The sequence below is a fragment of the Crinia signifera genome, chromosome 6 (genome assembly GCF_055691185.1).
Source record: "Crinia signifera chromosome 6, ASM5569118v1, whole genome shotgun sequence".
NCBI lineage: Eukaryota > Metazoa > Chordata > Amphibia > Anura > Myobatrachidae > Crinia > Crinia signifera.
The window spans coordinates 279,365,222-279,389,695 of record NC_139222.1 but is presented as its reverse complement, the minus strand read 5'-3'; the positions used below and the strand labels follow the sequence as shown (position 1 = coordinate 279,389,695).

Below are 24,474 nucleotides of genomic sequence, written 5' to 3'. Positions count from 1 at the left end.
CAACAGAAAGATGAACTGCAGGATGTTTCAGTGGTAGGGTCACAAAGATTAAAAAATCTAAGTGAAAAAGGTGAACAAGGAGAAATCTGTGGGGAGTGACGGGTGGTGGTGCACTGTACTGGAGGTGGCAGGGGAGTGACCGGTGGTAATGCACTGTACTGGAGGTGGCAGGGGAGTGACCGGTGGTAATGCACTGTACTGGAGGTGGCAGGGGAGTGACCGGTGGTAATGCACTGTACTGGAGGTGGCAGGGGAGTGACCGGTGGTAATGCACTGTACTGGAGGTGGCAGGGGAGTGACAGGTGGTGGTCCACTGTACTGGAGGTGGCAGGGGAGTGACAGGTGGTGATACACTGTACTGGAGGTGGCAGGGGAGTGACGGGTGGTGGTGCACTGTACTGGAGGTGGCAGGGGAGTGACGGGTGGTGGTGCACTGTACTGGAGGTGGCAGGGGAGTGACCGGTGGTAATGCACTGTACTGGAGGTGGCAGGGGAGTGATGGGTGGTGGTGCACTGTACTGGAGGTGGCAGGGGAGTGACCGGTTGTAATGCACTGTACTGGAGGTGGCAGGGGAGTGACGGGTGGTGGTGCACTGTACTGGAGGTGGCAGGGGAGTGACCGGTGGTAATGCACTGTACTGGAGGTGGCAGGGGAGTGACCGGTGGTAATGCACTGTACTGGAGGTGGCAGGGGAGTGATGGGTGGTGGTGCACTGTACTGGAGGTGGCAGGGGAGTGACGGGTGGTGATGCACTGTACTGGAGGTGGCAGGGGAGTGATGGGTGGTGGTGCACTGTACTGGAGGTGGCAGGGGAGTGATGGGTGGTGGTGCACTGTACTGGAGGTGGCAGGGGAGTGACCGGTGGTAATGCACTGTACTGGAGGTGGCAGGGGAGTGACCGGTGGTAATGCACTGTACTGGAGGTGGCAGGGGAGTGACCGGTGGTAATGCACTGTACTGGAGGTGGCAGGGGAGTGACAGGTGGTGGTCCACTGTACTAGAGGTGGCAGGGGAGTGACAGGTGGTGATGCACTGTACTGGAGGTGGCAGGGGAGTGACGGGTGGTGGTGCACTGTACTGGAGGTGGCAGGGGAGTGACGGGTGGTGGTGCACTGTACTGGAGGTGGCAGGGGAGTGACAGGTGGTGGTGCACTGTACTGGAGGTGGCAGGGGAGTGACGGGTGGTGGTGCACTGTACTGGAGGTGGCAGGGGAGTGACAGGTGGTGGTGCACTGTACTGGAGGTGGCAGGGGAGTGACGGGTGGTGGTGCACTGTACTGGAGGTGGCAGGGGAGTGACCGGTGGTAATGCACTGTACTGGAGGTGGCAGAGAGTGATGGGTGGTGGTGCACTGTACTGGAGGTGGCAGGGGAGTGACCGGTGGTAATGCACTGTACTGGAGGTGGCAGGGGAGTGACCGGTGGTAATGCACTGTACTGGAGGTGGCAGGGGAGTGACCGGTGGTAATGCACTGTACTGGAGGTGGCAGGGGAGTGACAGGTGGTGGTCCACTGTACTGGAGGTGGCAGGGGAGTGACAGGTGGTGATGCACTGTACTGGAGGTGGCAGGGGAGTGACGGGTGGTGGTGCACTGTACTGGAGGTGGCAGGGGAGTGACGGGTGGTGGTGCACTGTACTGGAGGTGGCAGGGGAGTGACAGGTGGTGGTGCACTGTACTGGAGGTGGCAGGGGAGTGACGGGTGGTGGTGCACTGTACTGGAGGTGGCAGGGGAGTGACAGGTGGTGGTGCACTGTACTGGAGGTGGCAGGGGAGTGACGGGTGGTGGTTCACTGTACTGGAGGTGGCAGGGGAGTGACCGGTGGTAATGCACTGTACTGGAGGTGGCAGGGGAGTGACAGGTGGTGGTCCACTGTACTGGAGGTGGCAGGGGAGTGACAGGTGGTGGTGCACTGTACTGGAGGTGGCAGGGGAGTGACAGGTGGTGGTGCAATGTACTGGAGGTGGCAGGGGAGTAACAGGTGGTGGTGCACTGTACTGGAGGTGGCAGGGGAGTGACGGGTGGTGGTGCACTGTACTGGAGGTGGCAGAGGAGTGACGGGTGGTGGTGCAGTGTACTGGAGGTGGCAGAGGAGTGACGGGTGGTGGTGCACTGTACTGGAGGTGGCAGGGGAGTGACGGGTGGTGGTGCACTGTACTGGAGGTGGCAGGGGAGTGACCGGTGGTAATGCACTGTACTGGAGGTGGCAGGGGAGTGACAGGTGGTGGTCCACTGTACTGGAGGTGGCAGGGGAGTGACAGGTGGTGATGCACTGTACTGGAGGTGGCAGGGGAGTGACGGGTGGTGGTGCACTGTACTGGAGGTGGCAGGGGAGTGATGGGTGGTGATGCACTGTACTGGAGGTGGCAGGGGAGTGATGGGTGGTAATGCACTGTACTGGAGGTGGCAGGGGAGTGATGGGTGGTAATGCACTGTACTGGAGGTGGCAGGGGAGTGACCGGTGGTAATGCACTGTACTGGAGGTGGCAGGGGAGTGATGGGTGGTAATGCACTGTACTGGAGGTGGCAGGGGAGTGACCGGTGGTAATGCACTGTACTGGAGGTGGCAGGGGAGTGACAGGTGGTGGTCCACTGTACTGGAGGTGGCAGGGGAGTGACAGGTGGTGATGCACTGTACTGGAGGTGGCAGGGGAGTGACGGGTGGTGGTGCACTGTACTGGAGGTGGCAGGGGAGTGATGGGTGGTGATGCAATGTACTGGAGGTGGCAGGGGAGTAACAGGTGGTGGTGCACTGTACTGGAGGTGGCAGGGGAGTGACGGGTGGTGGTGCACTGTACTAGAGTTGGCAGAGGAGTGACGGGTGGTGGTGCAGTGTACTGGAGGTGGCAGAGGAGTGACGGGTGGTGGTGCACTGTACTGGAGGTGGCAGGGGAGTGACGGGTGGTGGTGCACTGTACTGGAGGTGGCAGGGGAGTGATGGGTGGTGATGCAATGTACTGGAGGTGGCAGGGGAGTAACAGGTGGTGGTGCACTGTACTGGAGGTGGCAGGGGAGTGACGGGTGGTGGTGCACTGTACTGGAGGTGGCAGAGGAGTGACGGGTGGTGGTGCAGTGTACTGGAGGTGGCAGAGGAGTGACGAGTGGTGGTGCAGTGTACTGGAGGTGGCAGGGGAGTGACCGGTGGTAATGCACTGTACTGGAGGTGGCAGGGGAGTGACAGGTGGTGGTGCAATGTACTGGAGGTGGCAGGGGAGTAACAGGTGGTGGTGCACTGTACTGGAGGTGGCAGGGGAGTGACGGGTGGTGGTGCACTGTACTGGAGGTGGCAGAGGAGTGACGGGTGGTGGTGCAGTGTACTGGAGGTGGCAGAGGAGTGACGGGTGGTGGTGCACTGTACTGGAGGTGGCAGGGGAGTGACAGGTGGTGGTGCACTGTACTGGAGGTGGCAGGGGAGTGATGGGTGGTGATGCAATGTACTGGAGGTGGCAGGGGAGTAACAGGTGGTGGTGCACTGTACTGGAGGTGGCAGGGGAGTGACGGGTGGTGGTGCACTGTACTGGAGGTGGCAGAGGAGTGACGGGTGGTGCAGTGTACTGGAGGTGGCAGAGGAGTGACGAGTGGTGGTGCAGTGTACTGGAGGTGGCAGGGGAGTGACCGGTGGTAATGCACTGTACTGGAGGTGGCAGGGGAGTGACAGGTGGTGGTGCAATGTACTGGAGGTGGCAGGGGAGTAACAGGTGGTGGTGCACTGTACTGGAGGTGGCAGGGGAGTGACGGGTGGTGGTGCACTGTACTGGAGGTGGCAGAGGAGTGACGGGTGGTGGTGCAGTGTACTGGAGATGGCAGAGGAGTGACGAGTGGTGGTGCACTGTACTGGAGGTGGCAAAAAGGTTTGGAGCAGTGACCCTTTGAGGGTTATTCTGGTAGATTTGTGAGTCCACCAAACCGTACCTTGCGAATGGTGGCATGGCCACCACCCATTCCCAGCGTGTGTTCGCACGCACTGGCTGCGAATGGATGTTTGACACAAACTGCGGGGGAACACCCTCATCATTCAATGGTCGCCGATGTATTGCTACTGGAGAGGAGGACAGGCCTACGGTGGACCATATAGGTGAGTATGTATGTGTGGGGTGTGTATTAAACTTTTCTTTTTCTAGGTATCAGTGTGTTTTATTGGGCTATTGGTTCCATTGTAGAAAAACTCTTGTCTACCTTTTTTCTGTCGACGTTCCTGTCGTTGACCTAAAGCTTGTGTCGACATGTTGATCCTGTCAACCTTAGACTTGTCGACCTATTTCCTTTGTTTACCTAAGCCATGTTGACCTTTAGTGGCCGATCTAATGTATGTCGACCTTCATAGTGTGTATAACCCATACTCACCGGAATACCGACAGCCTGCATCCCGATAGGTAAGTATGCAGGAAGGGCTAGCGTGTGGCCGGGGAAGGGGGGTCAGGTTTATGCAGGGCCGGTGCATGGCTCACACACTCCACGGGGGGTGATGCAGCCGCTGCGCTCCACGTGGGGGGGAGGGGGGATGGGCAATGCTGCTTCTGCCGCTGCGCTCCACAGCGGGTGTGTGTGTGTGATCTGGCCGCCGCCTCTGCACTCCACGGGGGGGGGGGGGAGAGTTGGTGGTGGGAGATGCGGTGGGGGAGGGGGGTTGGAGATGCGGCTTCGGGTGGGCTCCAGGGGGGGGGGGCGCTCACCTGCTCCCAGCTCCTTTCTTCCTGCTCTCCTCGGAGGGAGCTTTGCCGCTGCTGCTGTTTCCTGCTGCACAGTACCGCCCTCCAGTGGCCGGCGCCCTAGGTAAATGCCTAATGCTGCCTAGTGGTGGGGCCGCTCTGGGTTTATGCACTAGTGTGGGGAAGTGGAAGGTTAGGGTTAGGCTGCGGGGAGTGGGGGTTAGGATTAGGCCTTTAGAAGTAGGGATTTAGGATGCAGAGCAGGAGGGTTATATTTAGGCACTAGCGGGGAGCGTTAGGGTCAGGCTGCGGGGCGGGGGATGGGGGGGAGGGTGCTGAAAGGGAGTTAAGGGTGTAGAGGGATAGGGTACATATGGAGCCCTTGTTGATCTTTTGACCGCTAACATCCTGACAGATATCGTATGTATCCCGTGAATAGTCAAAGCAACCATGACATATACTGTAAGCCTGTGATACATGGTGGTAAATGATAATGAACAGATGTGTAAGGTGAAGGGGTCATACATTTCCATGTGAATCTCCCATTTACACATCACAAGAGATAATCAGCAATGCGTCTAGAACGGCAGCACTGTAACCACAGCGACAGCACATCCGGCTGAGGAGCATCAGGCGGAGGCTCAGTACCTACCTGGCTTATTTTCAAAGTTGCTGTAATGAATCTCAAGTCGGATGTACAGAGGGTCCTTGTCGGTGCCGACAGAAACGCCCATTTCTGGTGGATAATCGAACGGCTACAGAGACAGAGGATACAATAATAAATAATCCAAATGCAGATTAAACTTTCAGACAATAATCACTATATTTTAGGGGCCCATTTACTATTGAATATTTGTGGCTAATTCGGGTTAGCTGCAAATATTAAGTATCCCCTAAATGTAAGACAGAGGGACCTCTGGTGAAGTGATAAAGTGGAAGGGGATAATGCAGCAGCCAATCAGCTCCTACAGATGGAGGGGTAGATTCTCTAAGCTAAAAATGCAGGAAAAACCCCGTTATCAGGGTTTTTACCGCATTTTGGGATGCTGATCGCCAGAAAAATCTGGCGATGCCCCATAGAAGCCGATGGGCTTCTACCGCATCCCGCCGCCCCGCAACGACCCCCCGCCGCCCGGCACGGACCCCCGCCGCCCCCGCATCACCCCCTCACCTGTGTCCGGGCAGCACAGAGCTGTGCTGCCCGGACCTGTGACCTCCTCCCTGCACTGATCCTCTTCCGGGTGCAGGGAGGAGGAGAGCCTGGCGCAGCAGCAGCGCCGGGTGTGTGAGGGAGGGGGGAGCCGCCGGGACCCGGCGACTCTCACCGCAAAGGACAGCTCATAACGCAAGAGCTGTCCTTTGCCTTAATTATCGCATATGTTACAACATATGCGATAATTAAATATGCGAAGGGGGCGGAGATTCTTAGAGAATCTCCCCCTAAGTCCGACAGCTCTGGATCACTTATGGCGGGATGTATTAACATACACCTCCGCCCTTCGCACGGCAGCCGCCGCGATGCTACCGCATATGTACTAACATATGCGGCCAGCATCGGGCTGCGGTAACGGAGACCCCCGCGATACCTGTGATGTTGGCTGCGGGGGTCTCCGTCACCTCCCGGCGGCTGCCAGCGTCCCCCTGTGTCTCCTCCTCCCCCCTGAAGCCGGATGTCCTGCCGGCTGTGACACCAGGGGGAGGAGATGATCACAGGAGGACGGGAGGGGGTGGGCGCGCAGACGGCGTTCGGCGGGCGGAGAAAGAAGCCCATAGGCTTCTATAGGGTATCGCCACCCAGAGGGTGGCGATACCCTGCAAAGCGAAAACGCTGCGGACGTTTATTGATACATAGGAAAATGCCGTAAAACGGGGGTTTTACGGCATTTTCCCTTTAGTAAATCTCGCAGTCAGTCCTATTAAAGGGATAGATGAGGATGGCTCTATCTGTACCTGTCATTTTTTAAACCCAGCCTTTAATTGGACAGTTATGAACTGATCGGCTGCTGCGTTATCACCTTCAACTTTATCACTTCAATCCTACAATATCTCTAGATAGATAGATCAGATGGGTGCACCACAAGGATGACATCTAGAAGAGTTAACATTCTAGTTCAGGAGTTCGCAAACTCGGTCCTCAGGACCCCACACAGTTCATGTTTTCCAGGTCACCCGGCAGGTGCACAGGTGCACTTATTACTCACCGACACATTTTAAAAGATCCACAGGTGGAGCTAATTATTTCACTTTGATTCTGTGAGGAGACCTGCAAAACATGCACTGTGTGGGGTCCTGAGGACTGAGTTTGAGTACCTGTGTCCTAGTTGATATATCTGTATTAACAAGAACCAGGACTATTCTGGGGAAACTACTGTATACATCTGACATTTACAGCAAGGCCCTGGGATTCATATGCATTCTGTATTCCACTCACCTCTCCCCCTACTGCCCAACCAAACATGGAGGTCCTACACTGGGAAAATCGAGGATCTTCTCCATAACAATCTCCCACCTCCGATGTGATGTCGGTGGAGTTGGCACAGCCGTATACCAGGACGTGATGTACTATCCCAACGGAGTCTGGATCAATAGCCGGTTCGTACTGCGTACGGTATAAAAACAACTGGATGTAGCAGGAGGAACTCAGGAGTGGGTGGAGAAGGGTCATATAGGCACAGACATGCGGAATGACAGCGGACGTGCGTACAGTACCAGATAACATGAACACGAAGGGGGTTATTTACTAAGATGGGAGTACTATTGAAGATGTTGCTATGGGCAACCAATTAGATTCGATCTATTATCTTCTAGAAGGTGCTAAATAAATAAGGCAACACCCGATCTTCAATAGAACTCCCATCTTAGTGAATAAGGGGCCAATTCAGGATCGCTTGTACCGATGGTCGGGGTTTGCTCATGTGAACCTCTGCATATCTGCAAACCCCAACAGCGAACGGCGGGTTGGATAAGGGGGGGGGGGGGGGGGTTGGGACCATCAAATGATTTATTTCCCCTTTGGCTGTTTGCGAGGGTGTGTGTTCTCGTACACATCTCCTCGCATGGTACTGAGGGGATTCGGGGGTGGGCATTCTGCCGGGCTGTTTGTGTGGCATTAAGCCAATCGCTGAACAAGAAAGGACTGCTGCTTAGCAAGCGCTACTGAATCAGGCCATAAATCTATAAGAGGAAATGTAATGACGGATTGTTGCAGTCATATAAATACTTCATTTGCGGAGAACCTTACCCGGATAACATGATGTTTGCGAGACACCCTGGGCATGGGAAGGAACGTGCAGGCGTAGGTGGTGTCCTGCTCTGGAATCGGGAACTAGTAGAGAAAATGATTATTGTCGGCGTAATTTCACTAAACATGAATTCATGTATAACACTTCTGTATATATTCTGCAACATTGTCCAGGAGGATTTGGAAGGAGGAGGAAGAGGCTGAAGATAATCTTTGCCCTGGCAAGCAAATACAGGACTGCCATGAGATCTGGTGGGCATCGATATTGGGTTTTGCCCGATGGGCATGGCCACGACAGATGGGTGTAGACGTCAGCAGGGACGGCACAACACGCTCAGCAGAGGTATGCAACCCTGGGAGGTGCTGGTCTGAAGAGGCGCTCTGCCCGCTCTGATGCCCTGCTGATGCTGCCAGCTGCTACTGTGTCTGTCACACTGTGAGACATGCAGCGGCACCAGCAGCGATAGAGGCGTGGCTTCCTGTATCAGGCCCAGCCCTCTTCTGACCCCTCCCCACTGCACCTATCAAGCGGTATGATGAGCAGCTCTTCTGTCTCCAGTTATTCTGTGTAAGTACTGCCCTCCCCCCCGACCACCCCTCCTGTGGACATATGTGTAAGTGGCACTACTACTGTTGGCAATATATGTGGCACTACTGATATGGGCATTATGTGTAAGGGGCACTGCTACTGTGGGCGTTATGTATATGGGGCACTGCTACTGTGGCCATTATGTGTGGCACTAATACTGTGGCCATTATGGCACTAGTACTGTGAGCATTATGTATGTCACTAGTACTGTGGCCATTATTTGCGGCACTAGTACTGTGGGCATTATGTGCGGCACTAGTACTGTGGGCAATATGTATGTCACTAGTACTGTGGGCATTATTTGCGGCACTAGTACTGTGGGCATTATGTGCGGCACTAGTACTGTGGGCAATATGTGCGGCACTAGTACTGTGGGCATTATGTGCGGCACTAGTACTGTGAGCATTACGTGTGGCACTAGTACTGTGGGCATTAAGTGTGGCACTAGTACTATGGGCATTATGTGTGGCACTAGTACTATGGGCATTACGTGTGGCACTAGTACTGTGGGCATTATGTGTGGCACTAGTACTATGGGTATTATGTGTGGCACTAGTACTGTGGGCATTATGTGCGGCACTAGTACTGTGGGCATTACGTGTGGCACTAGTACTGTGGGCATTACGTGTGGCACTAGTACTGTGGGCATTACGTGTGGCACTAGTACTGTGGGCATTACGTGTGGCACTAGTACTGTGGGCATTATGTGTGGCACTAGTACTGTGGGCATTATGTGTGGAACTAGTACTGTGGGCATTATGTGCGGCACTAGTACTGTGGGCATTATGTGTGGCACTAGTACTGTGGGCATTATGTGTGGCACTAGTACTGTGGGCATTATGTGTGGCACTAGTACTGGGGGCATTACGTGTGGCACTAGTACTGTGGGCATTACGTGTGGCACTAGTGCTGTGGTCATTACATGTGGCACTAGTACTATGGGCATTATGTATGGCACTAGTACTGTGGGCATTATGTGTGGCACTAGTACTGTGGGCATTATGTGTGGCACTAGTGCTATGAGGCTCTGCGCATGGTATATTATGCACATGTGCAGGTCCCCTTTGCGAATGGTTTTTGTGATTTGCATAGTTGCCGAGCCGTTCGCAAGGATCAGGGCAGACCGCAGCGGGGACCATGAGAATGCCCAGCGTTTTATGGGCGTCCCCATGAAATTGCTGGGCATTCACATGGTTACTCAGAGGGGCTAATGTCTGCCGGATGCGGGGGGGGGTGATGTCACATGACGTCAGCCCCCCACTCCATCTTCGTCCCGGCGGCTGCAAATAAGTCAGTTTCCACTGATTTTTATTTGCGATGGCAGCGGAACCCATTCAGTGGTCAGCGGTCAGCGGTCAGCGAATGATTCTTCCTGCAGCGGAGGCATGCGAGGGAGTCTGTCTTATTACACATCCCCTTGTATGATAACAAGGGGAGTCAGCAGCGGAGGGGGAGCGGGAGCCCAGCCGGGTGACGGGCGGCATCTCTGGTGCTCGGTAAGTTGTGGTCCATGCAGCTCACTGAGCAAACCAGAATGAGGGCCATTATGTGTAAGGGGCACCACTACTGCAATCACACTAGCTCCGCCCCCCCACCCCTTTTGCGTCACATCGCAGCCCGGAGAGAGCAGCCAGAAAGTAGGCAACCCTGCATATACCCCATTACAAAGAAGGGGGAGGAATATTTCCGTTACTCACGTCAGTCATCCTAAAGACATACGGGATCATTACATCGGGATATATAATGTCTTGCAGGATCTCCAGGAAAAACATGGATTTCCTGAATGTGTGGTCCTCGGAGAACTGGAACCCATCGTCTTCTCCATAAACGACAATCACCCTGACGGTGTCATTCTAGGGATAAACACAACACTGTCCTTTACCCCCACATGGAACAGCAGGAGAATACTTCTACACTGTGATGGCTGAGCCTGTGTTCAACCCAATAAAATAACTACAAAAATAAAATATGAAAAATGTTCTAGTGTTTATGTCACCCTGACAGACAGACAAAAGGATCCACTGAGCCTGACTGACTGATCCACTGCACATCTGACAGACAGAAGGATCCACTGAGCCTGACTGACTGATCCACTGCACATCTGACTGACAGAAGGATCCGCTGAGCCTGACTGACTGATCCACTGCTCATCTGACTGACAGAAGGATCCAATGAGCCTGACTGACTGATCCACTGCACATCTGACAGACAGAAGGATCCGCTGAGCCTGACTGACTGATCCACTGCACATCTGACTGACAGAAGGATCCGCTGAGCCTGACTGACTGATCCACTGCACATCTGACAGACAGAAGGATCCACTGAGCCTGACTGACTGATCCACTGCACATCTGACAGACAGAAGGATCCACTGAGCCTGACTGACTGATCCACTGCGCATCTGACAGACAGAAGGATCCACTGAGCCTGACTGACTGATCCACTGCACATCTGACCGACAGAAGGATCCGCTGAGCCTGACTGACTGATCCACTGCACATCTGACTGACAGAAGGATCCAATGAGCCTGACTGACTGATCCACTGCACATCTGACAGACAGAAGGATCCACTGAGCCTGACTGACTGATCCACTGCACATCTGACCGACAGAAGGATCCGCTGAGCCTGACTGACTGATCCACTGCACATCTGACTGACAGAAGGATCCAATGAGCCTGACTGACTGATCCACTGCTCATCTGACTGACAGAAGGATCCGCTGAGCCTGACTGACTGATCCACTGCACATCTGACTGACAGAAGGATCCAATGAGCCTGACTGACTGATCCACTGCACATCTGACAGACAGAAGGATCCACTGAGCCTGACTGACTGATCCACTGATCATCTGACTGACAGAAGGATCCGTTGAGCCTGACTGACTGATCCACTGCACATCTGACAGACAGAAGGATCCGCTGAGCCTGACTGACTGATCCACTGCGCATCTGACAGACAGAAGGATCCACTGAGCCTGACTGACTGATCCACTGCTCATCTGACTGAAAGAAGGATCCGCTGAGCCTGACTGACTGATCCACTGCACATCTGACAGACAGAAGGATCCGCTGAGCCTGACTGACTGATCCACTGCACATCTGACAGACAGAAGGATCCGCTGAGCCTGACTGACTGATCCACTGCTCATCTGACTGACAGAAGGATCCGCTGAGCCTGACTGACTGATCCACTGCACATCTGACAGACAGAAGGATCCTCTGAGCCTGACTGACTGATCCAGTGCACATCTGACAGACAGAAGGATCCTCTGAGCCTGACTGACTGATCCAGTGCGCATCTGACAGACAGAAGGATCCGATTCACCTCTTACTGACAGATAGATCTGTGGAGCCGCTAACTGATCCATTGTGCATCTGACTGACTTAACGATCCAGGGACCCGCAGACTTATGCAGGGTACACACCAGAACGATTTGGGTCAATTCACCCAATTTCGATACAATCTCAACCGATTATATGCAAATTGGGCATGTTTTGGGCCATTTCTGATCCGATTCCGATCCGTTGCGCGTCCCCGCTGGTTGTTTGGTCATTTTTCTGATCCTACCTGCTGCAGTCAGGATTTGAAAAAGATCCATTCAACTGTATACGGATCGGGATCGGTTCGGATGCAGATCATGTGCTTCAGCAGATCGTGAGATGATCGTATGATTGTCTTACGATCTGCAGCATTCTGTTGTGTACCCAGCATAACTGCCAGATCTGCTGAGCCTTGGCTGACACCTGTCAGACATAAGGATCCTCTGAGCCTCTTACTGACAGATTCAAATGCTACATTAACTGTCTGATGGATCCACTGAGCCTCTGACTGACCAATCCATTGAGCCTCGGACTGACTGGCTGTTCCACCGAGCATCTGACGGAGCGATCCACTGAGCCTTTGACTGACTGACTGAGCAATTCACTCAGCCTCTGACAGACTGACTTAGCTATCCACTGAGCCTCTGACAGACTGACCGAGCTATCCACTGAGCCTCTGACAGACTGACTAATTCACTGAGCCTCTGACAGACTGACTGAGCTATCCACTGAGCCTCTGACAGACTGACTGAGCTATCCACTGAGCCTCTGACAGACTGACTGAGCTATTCACTGAGCCTCTGACAGACTGACTGAGCTATCCACTGAGCCTTTGACTGACTGACTGACTGATTGACTGAGCGATTCACTGAGCCTCTGACAGACTGCTATCCACTGAGCCTTTGACTGACTGACTGACTGACTGAGCGATTCACTGAGCCTATGACAGTCTGACTTAGCTATCCACTGAGCCTTTGACTGACTGACTGAGCGATTCACTGAGCCTCTGACAGACTGACTTAGCTATCCACTGAGCCTCTGACTGGCTGACTGACTGAGCGATTCACTGAGCCTCTGACAGACTGACTTAGCTATCCACTGAGCCTCTGACAGACTGACTTAGCTATCCACTGAGCCTCTGACTGACTGACTGAGCGATCCACTGAGCCTCTGACAGACTGACTGACTGACTGAGCGATCCACTGAGCCTCTGACAGACTGACTGACTGACTGAGCGATTCACTGAGCCTCTGACTGACTGACTGAGCGATCCACTGAGCCTTTGACTGACTGACTGACCATCTGAACACTTGACTGACTAATCCACTAAGTGACTGACTGATCCACTGAACCTCTGACTGACTGATCCATTGTACATCTGACTGTCCATTCCTTGCACACATGATACAATGCACTTCTGACTGACTGACCTATCCGCTGTGCTGCAGGCTGACCCCGTACACTGTGGGCGGGATATACAAAAGTGAAAATGCATTAAAAACTCAGTTTTCAGGGTTTTTACCACAATTCCAAATGTACAGTACTAAGCCATTGATGCCAAGGCTTCGACATGAAAAATAATGCCAGCGTTTGCTGGCATTACCCTATAGAACAGGCATGTCCAACGTTGGCCCTCCAGATGTTGTGAAACTACACATCCCAGCATGCTTTGCCACAGTTTTGCTATTAGAGAATGCTAAAACTATTGCAAAGCATGCTGGGATGTGTAGTTTCAAAACATCTGGAGGGCCAACGTTGGACATGTCTGCTATAGAAGCTTATGGGCTTCTTTGTGCAGTCCCTGTGATGCCTGCGTCACTGGACACATTTGCAGAGAGGACTCTGGGTCATAAACCTGGAAGCCCCATCATTGCAATGCACAGCTCTTATCGCAAGACGTGAATTTCTTCATGCGTACGAGTTCATAAACGCCAATATGCATGCAGTACCTCAGGCTGCTCACCCACTGCTGCCCTCTATAATATGTACTGACCTCAATCTCCAGATCATGCGGGTCACACGTGAACCATCGACGCCAAACTCTCAGAATGCTATGAGTATCGTTGCGACTTAACTCGATGAGGTCATAGTCCTGTGACTCGTCTCTCACTGGTGGCCAGCCCACGTCTGTGTGACCATCCTGACAAGGACAGAGCCTGTGTTAGTGAGGTGATGAAGGATGGGATAAATAGATCTGCGGTAATCTTATCCAAAGGCCACATCAATATCAACTAGAATGTTGGATGGAAGATTGCAACTAATTTAATCATATATAGTGTTATTATAACTGGAAAAGTACTGCAACCGATAGTAAGCACAGGCAACCTGCAGCTGTAGAACCACAAATGTAAGCATTCTCCCGTTCCGGTGTTGCTATAGAGGCACAGGCTTACAGCCTTTGCTGTGGAGGGAGGACCTGTGTCTGAAAGTGGCAGCTCCATATGAATTATTACTATGCATGAGCTTAACAACGTAAACAGTAAATGCCTTATAAACCTGATTTGGACTCATTCACAGACACGGCTGTCTCTGTGTATTTTGGGCGTGATTTAGTTTTGTTAGCAAAGCAAAAACACACCAAAATGGGCAAAACCATGCTGCACTGCAGGTGTGGCAGATGTAACATGTAGAGAGAGATTTTGGTGGTATGTGTTCAAACTGAAATCAAAACGATTTTGACTCTCTGAACGCAACCACTATCAGCAACACTCCCAAGACACACCCATGGCACGCTCCTGACAGTCCCATAGGACACAATGTCTTCCTGCATCTGATTAGCCACGCCTCTGTTACCACCCAGGTGCTGCCCAGGAACACTCAATATATTTCAGAAAGAAGGAAGAAAAATGGGTACTTGTTTCCTAGCTTGGCGTCACCGATTTACATTGTATGGCATCAGGTGTGTGAAATCGGTCGCATCGCATGCGACCAGATCGCATGCGATGCGACGCGATTATACCCGATTTTTAATTGTACAGCCACCCTGATGGCTGATTACAATGTTAAATGCCCCCCCCCAGACCCGATTTTTCATTGTACACCCACCCTGATGGTTAATTATTATGTCAAATGCCCCCCCATTGTTAACGCCACGCCACGATCAATGCCAACCCCGAAGCGCTGCGAGCGTAGCGAGCCCGCGAGGGGCGGCCGTACGCGTCCTCCGACCTTTTCATACCCCCACTATCCATGTCGGCGTGGAGTTGACTTTATATAGTGTGGCGAGCGCAGCGAGCCACCGAGCCCGAAGCGTGGCGAGCGCAGCGTGCCCAGTGAGGGGACACGCATTACTTCACATGTATTCCGCGTCCCCTCGCGGGCACTACTGAGGACATTATACTGTATGTAATTGGCACTACAGGAGATATGATATAATATATTTCAGAGACTACTGAGCGCCACTCTACAAGCACAATAAGAATGTATATACAGTGTGCATAACTTCACTGCATCCGACATTGAGGCGTCTGACTCCGGACATCCACGGAGCTCATTATTACCTCATCATTACCTCATTATTACCTCATCATTACCTCATCATTACCTCATTATTACCTCATCATTACCTCATCATTACCTCATTATTACCTCATCATTACCTCATTATTACCTCATCATTACCTCATCATTACCTCATCATTACCTCATCATTACCTCATTATTACCTCATCATTACCTCATCATTACCTCATTATTACCTCATTATTACCTCAGCATTACCTCATTATTACCTGTGCTGCTATTGTCATCCTAGGAATATGGGAAAATAATGGAATTGTATCTCAAATATAATCATTTGCAAACAAATATTGACTGCATGCATAAAGTTATGAAACATACTGTAGTTCATCTGCTCATCTCTAGGTGGAAAGTAGCAAAATAGAAAATATTTTACACGATTCTAATGCTGTAAAGAAATTGGGGTAAATTGACTAAAATGTGTTTTCTAGTTCACATGTGATGTTGCTATAGGCAACCAATCGGATCCTGTCTACTATCTTCTAGAGGGTGCTAAATAAATAAGAAGTAGGTTCTGATTGGTTGCCCACAGCAACATCACATGTGAAGTAGAAAACACATCTAGTAAATTTCCCCCATTATATCTTAATTCAGAGTTTTCAAAGCTTGGGATTCAAGGCACCCCAAACAGGCAAAGTTTTAAGAATATCCATGCATTGCACATAATTACATAATCAAACTGCCAGGGTACTAATTAAGAAAAAAATGAGTTATTTTTAGCCGGGTGCATTCCTGACCCTTTTTCGCACTGCCAAGCAAATTACCGGGTCAAGTATTTCCACCCCGTCATTTGTCTGTGAACACAGGTTGTTTTCTAGTTGAAAAATGGGTCAACCCGAGTCGACATTCCTGGGTCTTCAACCCTGCTTTGTACCCAGGTGAAAGACCTGGAAATGTTGACCCAGGAAACGCAGCAACCATACAGGTTTGAAAAATGACAGTTAGGAGCTGCCGCGTTATCACCTTCTACTTTATCAATTCACCAGTCTTAATAAATCAGCCCCCGACATTGAGAAACACTGCAGTAACCAATCCCAGACATTGTGCACCGTAGACTCATGTTTTTGTAGAGTCCAAATACAAATTCAGAACATTACCGGCCGACTCACATAGAAAAACGTCTCTTTTTCTTGATTCCAGCCACCCACAACAATGTCAGTCCCATTCAGGGATCCATCGGGGCTGAGACCCAAAGCCAGCCATGATGCTAAGGGCGTCTGGATCTCAATCACAATCTCCTGGATCTCTCGGTCATATCCCCACTCCAGGAGAACAACATTTTCACTTTCAGCAGAAAGAATCTCTCGGGAAAAAGGTAATTCGAGAGGTCCCTGGGACCCCAGGATGGGTAGAACCCCAGACAGAAGCAGCCAGACGTTCCTCCATGTGGAACCTTTCCTAGTCATGGTGGGGAGCTCTAGCTGGTGTCCCGTACAGCATGGCGATGCATTGTGCTCGGATTATGTGTTTGGGGGAAGTAGAGACATTTATAAGATTGCATTAGAGAGGTGTATGTTACAGGAGCCAAGTCATGCTTCCTGTACAGGTGTTACGGAAGAGTCACCTTACCTGGTTCAGGTGTTCGGACCAAGATAATATTGTACTCAGCTAACAGAAGAATATTTCATTGATTTTAAGCCACCTTTATTCACAGCTGCAAAGACTTATACAAGAGTTACATCACCTGTGTTTGACCACAACAACCAAACCCCAGGAAGCTAACATCAGGAGTTTTGTGTACTAGTTTGACAGTCACCATCAGGATGTCAACATTGTGCAAATGTTGGCAGGCATCTTGTGAGCATGATCAGCATGCCGACATGGACACAATGCTGAAAAGACATTATGGGGGCAGATATATTAAGTAAGTAGGAGGTGATAACAAACAAACCAATCAGCTATGTTTGAAAAATGACAGTTAGAGGTTTATCCACCCCTGGGACATATATGCTGAGGGGGGACTCAAACAACTCCCGAGTTATTACATTGGGGAGACTGTCATGTAGATAGTCTCCCCAATCTTTCAAAGCCATAACAATGGGGAAGAGCTCCAACAATGGAAAGCTTTTGTCACACCCTCCCAGATCCATTTGGGCGGCCTCGGTGCAGTGCACGATGTACCGTCAGGTTACACCAGAGGAGCCAGCTGCATCTGTAGAGAGCAGTGGGAGCCCTCGGGTAGCGCCGTCCCCTGCAGCCAGGGCCAGTGTACTCGTGCGGTCACTGGCCCTGCTGCTGGTTGGTGCCTGCTTCCTTGCCTGGGGTGGCCTGGCGGAACCGGAAGCAGACCCTTGGAGCCGGAAGCAGACCCTTCGATGACACTGCGTGTGGGGGCAGCGGTGAATCCTCACCACTGCTCCCCAGGAACAAAGACAATTCAAATGTGGCGCCAAAGGAGAGCCAATCATGGCTCTCGCTCGGGCCCCCAATGGGAAGCGGCGGCGGCGAGCCAATCCTGGCTCGCCACGTCACTAGCCCCGTCCCTGGCGCTGGTTTGAACTAACCAGCACCGGGAGCGAGAGAGAGAGTTCAGCGACGGAGAAAGAAGAGAGAGGAGAGCCCCAGAAGGCGGCAGCTGTGTGCGCAGGACTGCTACATGCTGCCGCCCGCCGGTGAGTCGACTGGTGAGTAGAAATTGTGTTGCATCTGTTGTGTTGTTTGTGCTCCTTCCCCTCCCCGGAGCGTTCCCCCACCCGAGTTACACCTGCCGTGTTCCACAAGCGGGTGTAACCAGTCTGAGGCCAATAGTGCCTGTGATGAGCATCCAGTCCCCCCCCGAGGGGGATTCCCCTCCCCTGTTTCCCTTACAGGTGCAGTCGCTTCGGAAACCAGTGGAGCAAGAGGGAAGTACCGGGACCATCGTCAGCCCGAAGGTGAGAGATGGAGAGCAGCGAGGTGAGTACGCGCAGCGAGCGTCAGTGTAGGCCACGCCCCGTGCCTCTTACACATCCATGAAAGGTTGTACCTCATACTGTATCTCAGTCCCTCAGGGGTGGTGCTGTTGTTGCATGAGTGACACCTGAATTTGGCTGGCATTCTGTCTGGAATGGCACCCTGCAGCCTGGAGATCTTGCCCAAAATCATCCCGCACATCCTTGGGACATTCTAGGTACTCAACTTCTTCTTGGTTCCGGTTGCCCCCTCATCATGATTAGGGAGATAGGGGTTTGACTCAGTCGTGTTACCACTGGTGATTGTATAGGTGTAACAGGGTGGCAGAGGAGTGTCTGTACACTGGATAATTTAGCAAGGGAGTGTGAACAGTATTGCAGGCTATGCAGAGATCTGCATATGTGTAATCACTCCTGTTTTCAGGCAATCTCGTGCACCGTAGGCGGCAGTGCCAACTACCTAGTACAGGTGGAAGGGGTTGCTAAGCTTACATGAACATAGATGTGAAGATGTATATACTGTAATATATGTGCTGGTAGATTATCTGGAATCATCAGCGGAGTTGTATACCACAGCTGTATACCACAGCTCTGTGCAGAACCCGCAACTCTGATCAGGCTTCACTCCCCTAAACCTGCCCCCCTGACTCCTGTGAAACTGGCCAATGAGAGTCTGGGGGCAGGCTTATAAGAGCGAATCGTAATGCTCTGAATGAGTCCTGCTGGTCTCGGATACACTGCCAGCAATTATGTTACATACCCCTCTCATACAGCAGCAGAACAGTGGACATTGATAGAGGTCCCGCAGGCTGCTGATCATTCTGACAGCAAACTTCCCAGGTGACATCAGTGGCAGGCTGCCGGTTCCCCTCCAAACTGGGGCTCAAAACATCAGTACCGATAGTGGCCCTGGATGCTAAACCTATGAGACAGAGGGTCTGATTCTAATCTTGGTAAGCTGTCCAGCGGGCCTGCGTACCCATGGGAACGCCCACGCTGCAAACGGCCCGGTGAATGTGTAAATATCGCAGTCGGGGTTTGCCCATGTGAAGAAATACGCATACGCAAATCCCGACCATTGGGGCAGAGGCCCGAATTCGGATCACTACGTGAGATCCGGAATCACCCCCAGAGTATATTTGCCCAAAAGCAGTTATATATGTTATCACTACAGAGGATAGGGTGTAAAATATGTCCGATGCGCTTGTCCTGAACATTAATATCTTATTCTGGGGGAGATTCTCTAAGCTAAAAATGTGGTAAAAACCCCGTTATCGAGGTTTTTACCGCATTTTGGGATGCTGTAAGCATCCCCCGCTGGATTAACACGGCGGGGGGCATCGCCAGAAAAATCTGGCGATGCCCCATAGAAGCCAATGGGCTTCTACCGCATCCCACCGCCGCCCCGCACGGACCACCGCCAACCCACATCGCCCCCTCCCCCCTCACCTGTGTCCGGGCAGCACAGCCTGTGACCTCCTCCCTGCACTGATCCTCTTCCGGGTGCAGGGAGGAGGGAAGCCCGGCGCAGCAGCAGCAGCGCCGGGTGTGTGAGGGAAGGGGGAGCCGCCAGGACCTGCTGGGACCTGGCGACTCTCACCGCAAAGGACAGCTCTTAACGCAAGAGCTGTCCTTTGCTATAATTATCGCACATGTTAGAACATATGCGATAATTATAAATGCGAAGGGGGGCGGAGATTCTTAGAGAATCTCCCCCTCGGTCATTGAGTTTTTATTTTCATTTTCCATGATACTTTTCTAATGTCCCAACAGTGACTAAGGCTCCTAGGGAATTATGTTGTTGTTGTTTATCTATACCTTAACTTAACTCTTAAGCCTAGAAATAACTGGACAAACCTTAACTGAAATAAGACACGGACACCAACTGCGTAAGGTTAAAGGTCATGGATATTTATTTAAATGGTATGACCCCTATTTGTATAAGGGATGGCAAAGAAAGCACTTGAGACCAGCCCCAGTTCCGGGTGTTGCCATGGTAACGACCGTAGTGTCCCAATCTAGCAACACCCCTTCACGTGGGGTACAGCCCGCGCTGTGACGGACATACCGCCCCCTTCTATTGCATGACGCGGACCTTCCAGGAAGTGTCCGACGCCCCCAGCCGGAGCATGGGGACTCGCCCGCCTTCTTGGCAAAGGGGGGGCAATACCGCACAGTGACCACCTGACACCCCACCTGACTGCTGGTCGAGAGCGCCTTCTCGCCGATTGGTTAAACTAAAACTATGGCATGCTAGCCGAATTTGGTGAAATGGCGTCAGGCCAGATAGCACGTGGAAAAAAGAAAAGGGTAGGGAGGGTGGGAATCCAGACTCAAAGAGGCCTCACTTCCTGGCTGCAATCCCAGATATACCCCTCTCTGCGCTGACGCCCCCCTGTGCCCTGATTGGTGGTTCCACCTACTGCTCTCTGCTATTACCCACGGCTATGCACTGCTGTTGATGTTACACTGCTTATGGACCACAAATTCCCAGTATCTTAAATTCCCTCTGACCTATGCGGCCCTCGCTCTATCTAAGGCTCCTAGGGAATTATGTTGTTGTTGTTTATCTATACCTTAACTTAACTCTTAAGCCTAGAAATAACTGGACAAACCTTAACTGAAATAAGACACGGACACCAACTGCGTAAGGTTAAAGGTCATGGATATTTATTTAAATGGTATGACCCCTATTTGTATAAGGGATGGCAAAGAAAGCACTTGAGACCAGCCCCAGTTCCGGGTGTTGCCATGGTAACGACCGTAGTGTCCCAATCTAGCAACACCCCTTCACGTGGGGTACAGCCCGCGCTGTGACGGACATACCGCCCCCTTCTATTGCATGACGCGGACCTTCCAGGAAGTGTCCGACGCCCCCAGCCGGAGCATGGGGACTCGCCCGCCTTCTTGGCAAAGGGGGGGCAATACCGCACAGTGACCACCTGACACCCCACCTGACTGCTGGTCGAGAGCGCCTTCTCGCCGATTGGTTAAACTAAAACTATGGCATGCTAGCCGAATTTGGTGAAATGGCGTCAGGCCAGATAGCACGTGGAAAAAAGAAAAGGGTAGGGAGGGTGGGAATCCAGACTCAAAGAGGCCTCACTTCCTGGCTGCAATCCCAGATATACCCCTCTCTGCGCTGACGCCCCCCTGTGCCCTGATTGGTGGTTCCACCTACTGCTCTCTGCTATTACCCACGGCTATGCACTGCTGTTGATGTTACACTGCTTATGGACCACAAATTCCCAGTATCTTAAATTCCCTCTGACCTATGCGGCCCTCGCTCTATCTAAGGCTCCTAGGGAATTATGTTGTTGTTGTTTATCTATACCTTAACTTAACTCTTAAGCCTAGAAATAACTGGACAAACCTTAACTGAAATAAGACACGGACACCAACTGCGTAAGGTTAAAGGTCATGGATATTTATTTAAATGGTATGACCCCTATTTGTATAAGGGATGGCAAAGAAAGCACTTGAGACCAGCCCCAGTTCCGGGTGTTGCCATGGTAACGACCGTAGCGTCCCAATCTAGCAACACCCCTTCACGTGGGGTACAGCCCGCGCTGTGACGGACATACCGCCCCCTTCTATTGCATGACGCGGACCTTCCAGGAAGTGTCCGACGCCCCCAGCCGGAGCATGGGGACTCGCCCGCCTTCTTGGCAAAGGGGGGGCAATACCGCACAGTGACCACCTGACACCCCACCTGACTGCTGGTCGAGAGCGCCTTCTCGCCACAGCCCGGGCTCCCACGGCCCAAAGGGTCGCCTCTTGGAACCCGGACCCGCCATCCAACAAATAGCAACCCTACGCTAAACTACCCTAAACTAGCAAAAATATTCTGTAGGAAAACTGCCATACCGGTGTCCGACAGATGGACCCCGTCAGGCCTGTACAAACCGGGGGACCCGGTTACTATGGAGGGGTGCCTAACCGCGGTGCCACCCAATGCAACAATGTGCCTGGTGACCGCGTGGTTCAACTTCCGCCTGGCCCTTTCGATTGCCGCTACATTCCGGCACCCACGCCAGTTAACACGTGGAATGACGTCAGACCAAACCAGTCTCAAACCCGGCCAGAGTTCTAACAGCCGCGACAAATCTTTCTTGATCTTAACCGTCAGGTCGATGCCTGTACTTCTAACCAAGTCATTGCCACCTAAGTGGATAACCAGCACGTCGGGACGGCCCCACCTACGGGCTTTGGCAGACACAAGGTCCCAAAGACCGTCCCACTGCATGCCCCGAACCCCTAACCACCGTGTTTCTGAAGCTTTTGCTATGACGGGAGCCCCGGAGGCTAAAGGGTGCCTAGCTGCCCAAAATATAAATGAGTGTCCTATGAACCAAACCCTCCCCTGAGTCAATTCGGAGGGGAGAGGGGCTGAAAAAGAAGAAACCTAGAGGTTAACATCATGATATACTGTACACACAACAAAATACATTTTCTACGACCCAAGTGAAGGGGAAAAACTTAAAAAACCTCCTGTGAACTTGGGGGGGATGCCAATTGAATTAGTCCATCGAAGGAGGAAAAATTAAAAAATTCCCTTCACACCGTCGATTCCGGAACGCTAGCCTTCCAGAACCGATTGTAAACAATCGTTTTTGGGCCGGCGCAACAGGCGCTTACTTCTACTACTTATCTAACTTATCTAGCCTTACGTATTTCCTATAAGCGGAAGACTTCCACCTGCCAACCGCTTGAATAACGGAAGGTGGAAGCCCTGCCGCCGCTGCGCAAGTGGCTGCCCCAATTCGGAAGGAATGTGTTCCGAAATCTTGCTCCCGCAGACCTAACGCAGCCAAACATCGCCGAAACACAGCCGAAAACTGGAATTGGGTCAGCAGTAGACCATCCGCATGTGCTAGGAACTGCAAGGCAGCCCCCGGTCTGCGGGAGCTATATTCCTGATATAAGGAAACCGGACACGTAGCAGCGTTAGCCTGCGCTTTCAGGGTAACCCATTGGCCCCTGCCCAATTGGTCCGTTTTGGACCTCCTGAGTTTGCATAATACCTGTCCTCCTCGAGGATTACGTCTTCCCCGAGGAGTCCAGTGAGGGCTTGCTTGCTAGCTGCCACCAGCTCACTGATGCGGAATGCGCCATAAAAAGCAAATGCGAATGCAACCTTAAATAAAGACGCCTCAAACTCATTTTCTGCTACTGAGGCTAAACATCCTATCAATTCCCCCAGTAAGTTCTCGTCTATGGGTTTGCGTGAATCCGGGGGCACCGGACGCACTTTCGCCCAACCCTTCATGGCTTTCGATAGGACAAAGGACCTCGTGGGGTCTGGTTCTCCGCGTAAGCGCGAATGAAAGGCGATGCCTGCCAAAGCCGCCGCCATAGCCGACTTTGACCTGCCTCGCCTATGGTGACCCCAAACGAAAGCGAGTAACCGGTCGTTGACCGACTTACCCCTGGCTTCGGGGGAGCCCTGAAATGTCGACCAATCCTGCCAAGCAGCCCCATATGCTCTGCGGGTGGAAGGGGCCAATGACAATAAAGCCAGGTCCGTCATGCCGGCTCTATGATCTGCCACACAGAAGGGGGACACTTAAGCCCCAGTGGTGAAGCTTTCGGGGCCAATTCCCTAAACCTACCAAACTGAAATCTGGATAGAGCGTCCGCTATGTTGTTATCCACCCCCGGGACATGCCTGGCTCTAAAGTGAATGTTGTGCCGCAAGCCGAGTAACACCAAATGCCTTAGGAGGCGTAATGCCTCCGGGGATGACGCTCGCTGATTATTGATGGCGTGCACTACCCCTAGGTTGTCACACCAGAACACTATATGTTGGTTCCTTAATCGCGAGGCCCAGAGCTCTGCTGAGACTATGATCGGGAAAAGTTCCAGCAGCAGCAGGTTCACCGTGAAACCACGGTCAACCCACGACTGGGGCCACCTTGCGGCGCACCATTCGCCATTGAAATACGCCCCGAAGCCTGACGATCCCGCCGTGTCCGTGAACAACTGCAGCTCGACGTTGGAGGCGGGGTCGGAAGGCCAGATGAGTTCCCTGTTGAAGTGCTCCAGGAATGTGGACCACACCAACAGGTCGTCCCTCATTTCTCTGCACAGCCTAACGGTGTGGTGGGGGTCCCTCACCCCTGCTGTGGCCCGTTCCAGCTTGCGGCAGAACACCCTACCCATGGGGATAATGCGGCATGCGAAGTTAAATGATCCAAGCAGAGACTGCAACCTGCGAAGTTGGACCCTCTTCTTCTGTCTGCATTCCTCTATGAGGGCGTGT

The 24,474-nt window shown here is 52.3% G+C and overlaps 1 protein-coding gene across 1 annotated transcript in view; it reads right to left on the bottom strand.

The window, feature by feature from the left end:
• LOC146009780 (putative DBH-like monooxygenase protein 2) overlaps nucleotides 1-16,727 on the bottom strand; it is a 39,166-nt gene extending 22,439 nt beyond the window's left edge. Inside the window, exons 1-6 of the mRNA XM_083150240.1 lie at nucleotides 16,431-16,727; nucleotides 13,796-13,942; nucleotides 10,177-10,332; nucleotides 7,891-7,974; nucleotides 7,081-7,248; nucleotides 5,302-5,404 (exon numbers count right to left, since the gene is read on the bottom strand). Of these exons, the coding sequence (XP_083006366.1) occupies nucleotides 5,302-5,404; nucleotides 7,081-7,248; nucleotides 7,891-7,974; nucleotides 10,177-10,332; nucleotides 13,796-13,942; nucleotides 16,431-16,727 (955 nt within the window). The remainder of the gene's footprint in view (nucleotides 1-5,301; nucleotides 5,405-7,080; nucleotides 7,249-7,890; nucleotides 7,975-10,176; nucleotides 10,333-13,795; nucleotides 13,943-16,430) is intronic.
• Nucleotides 16,728-24,474: the final 7,747 nt, after the last annotated feature.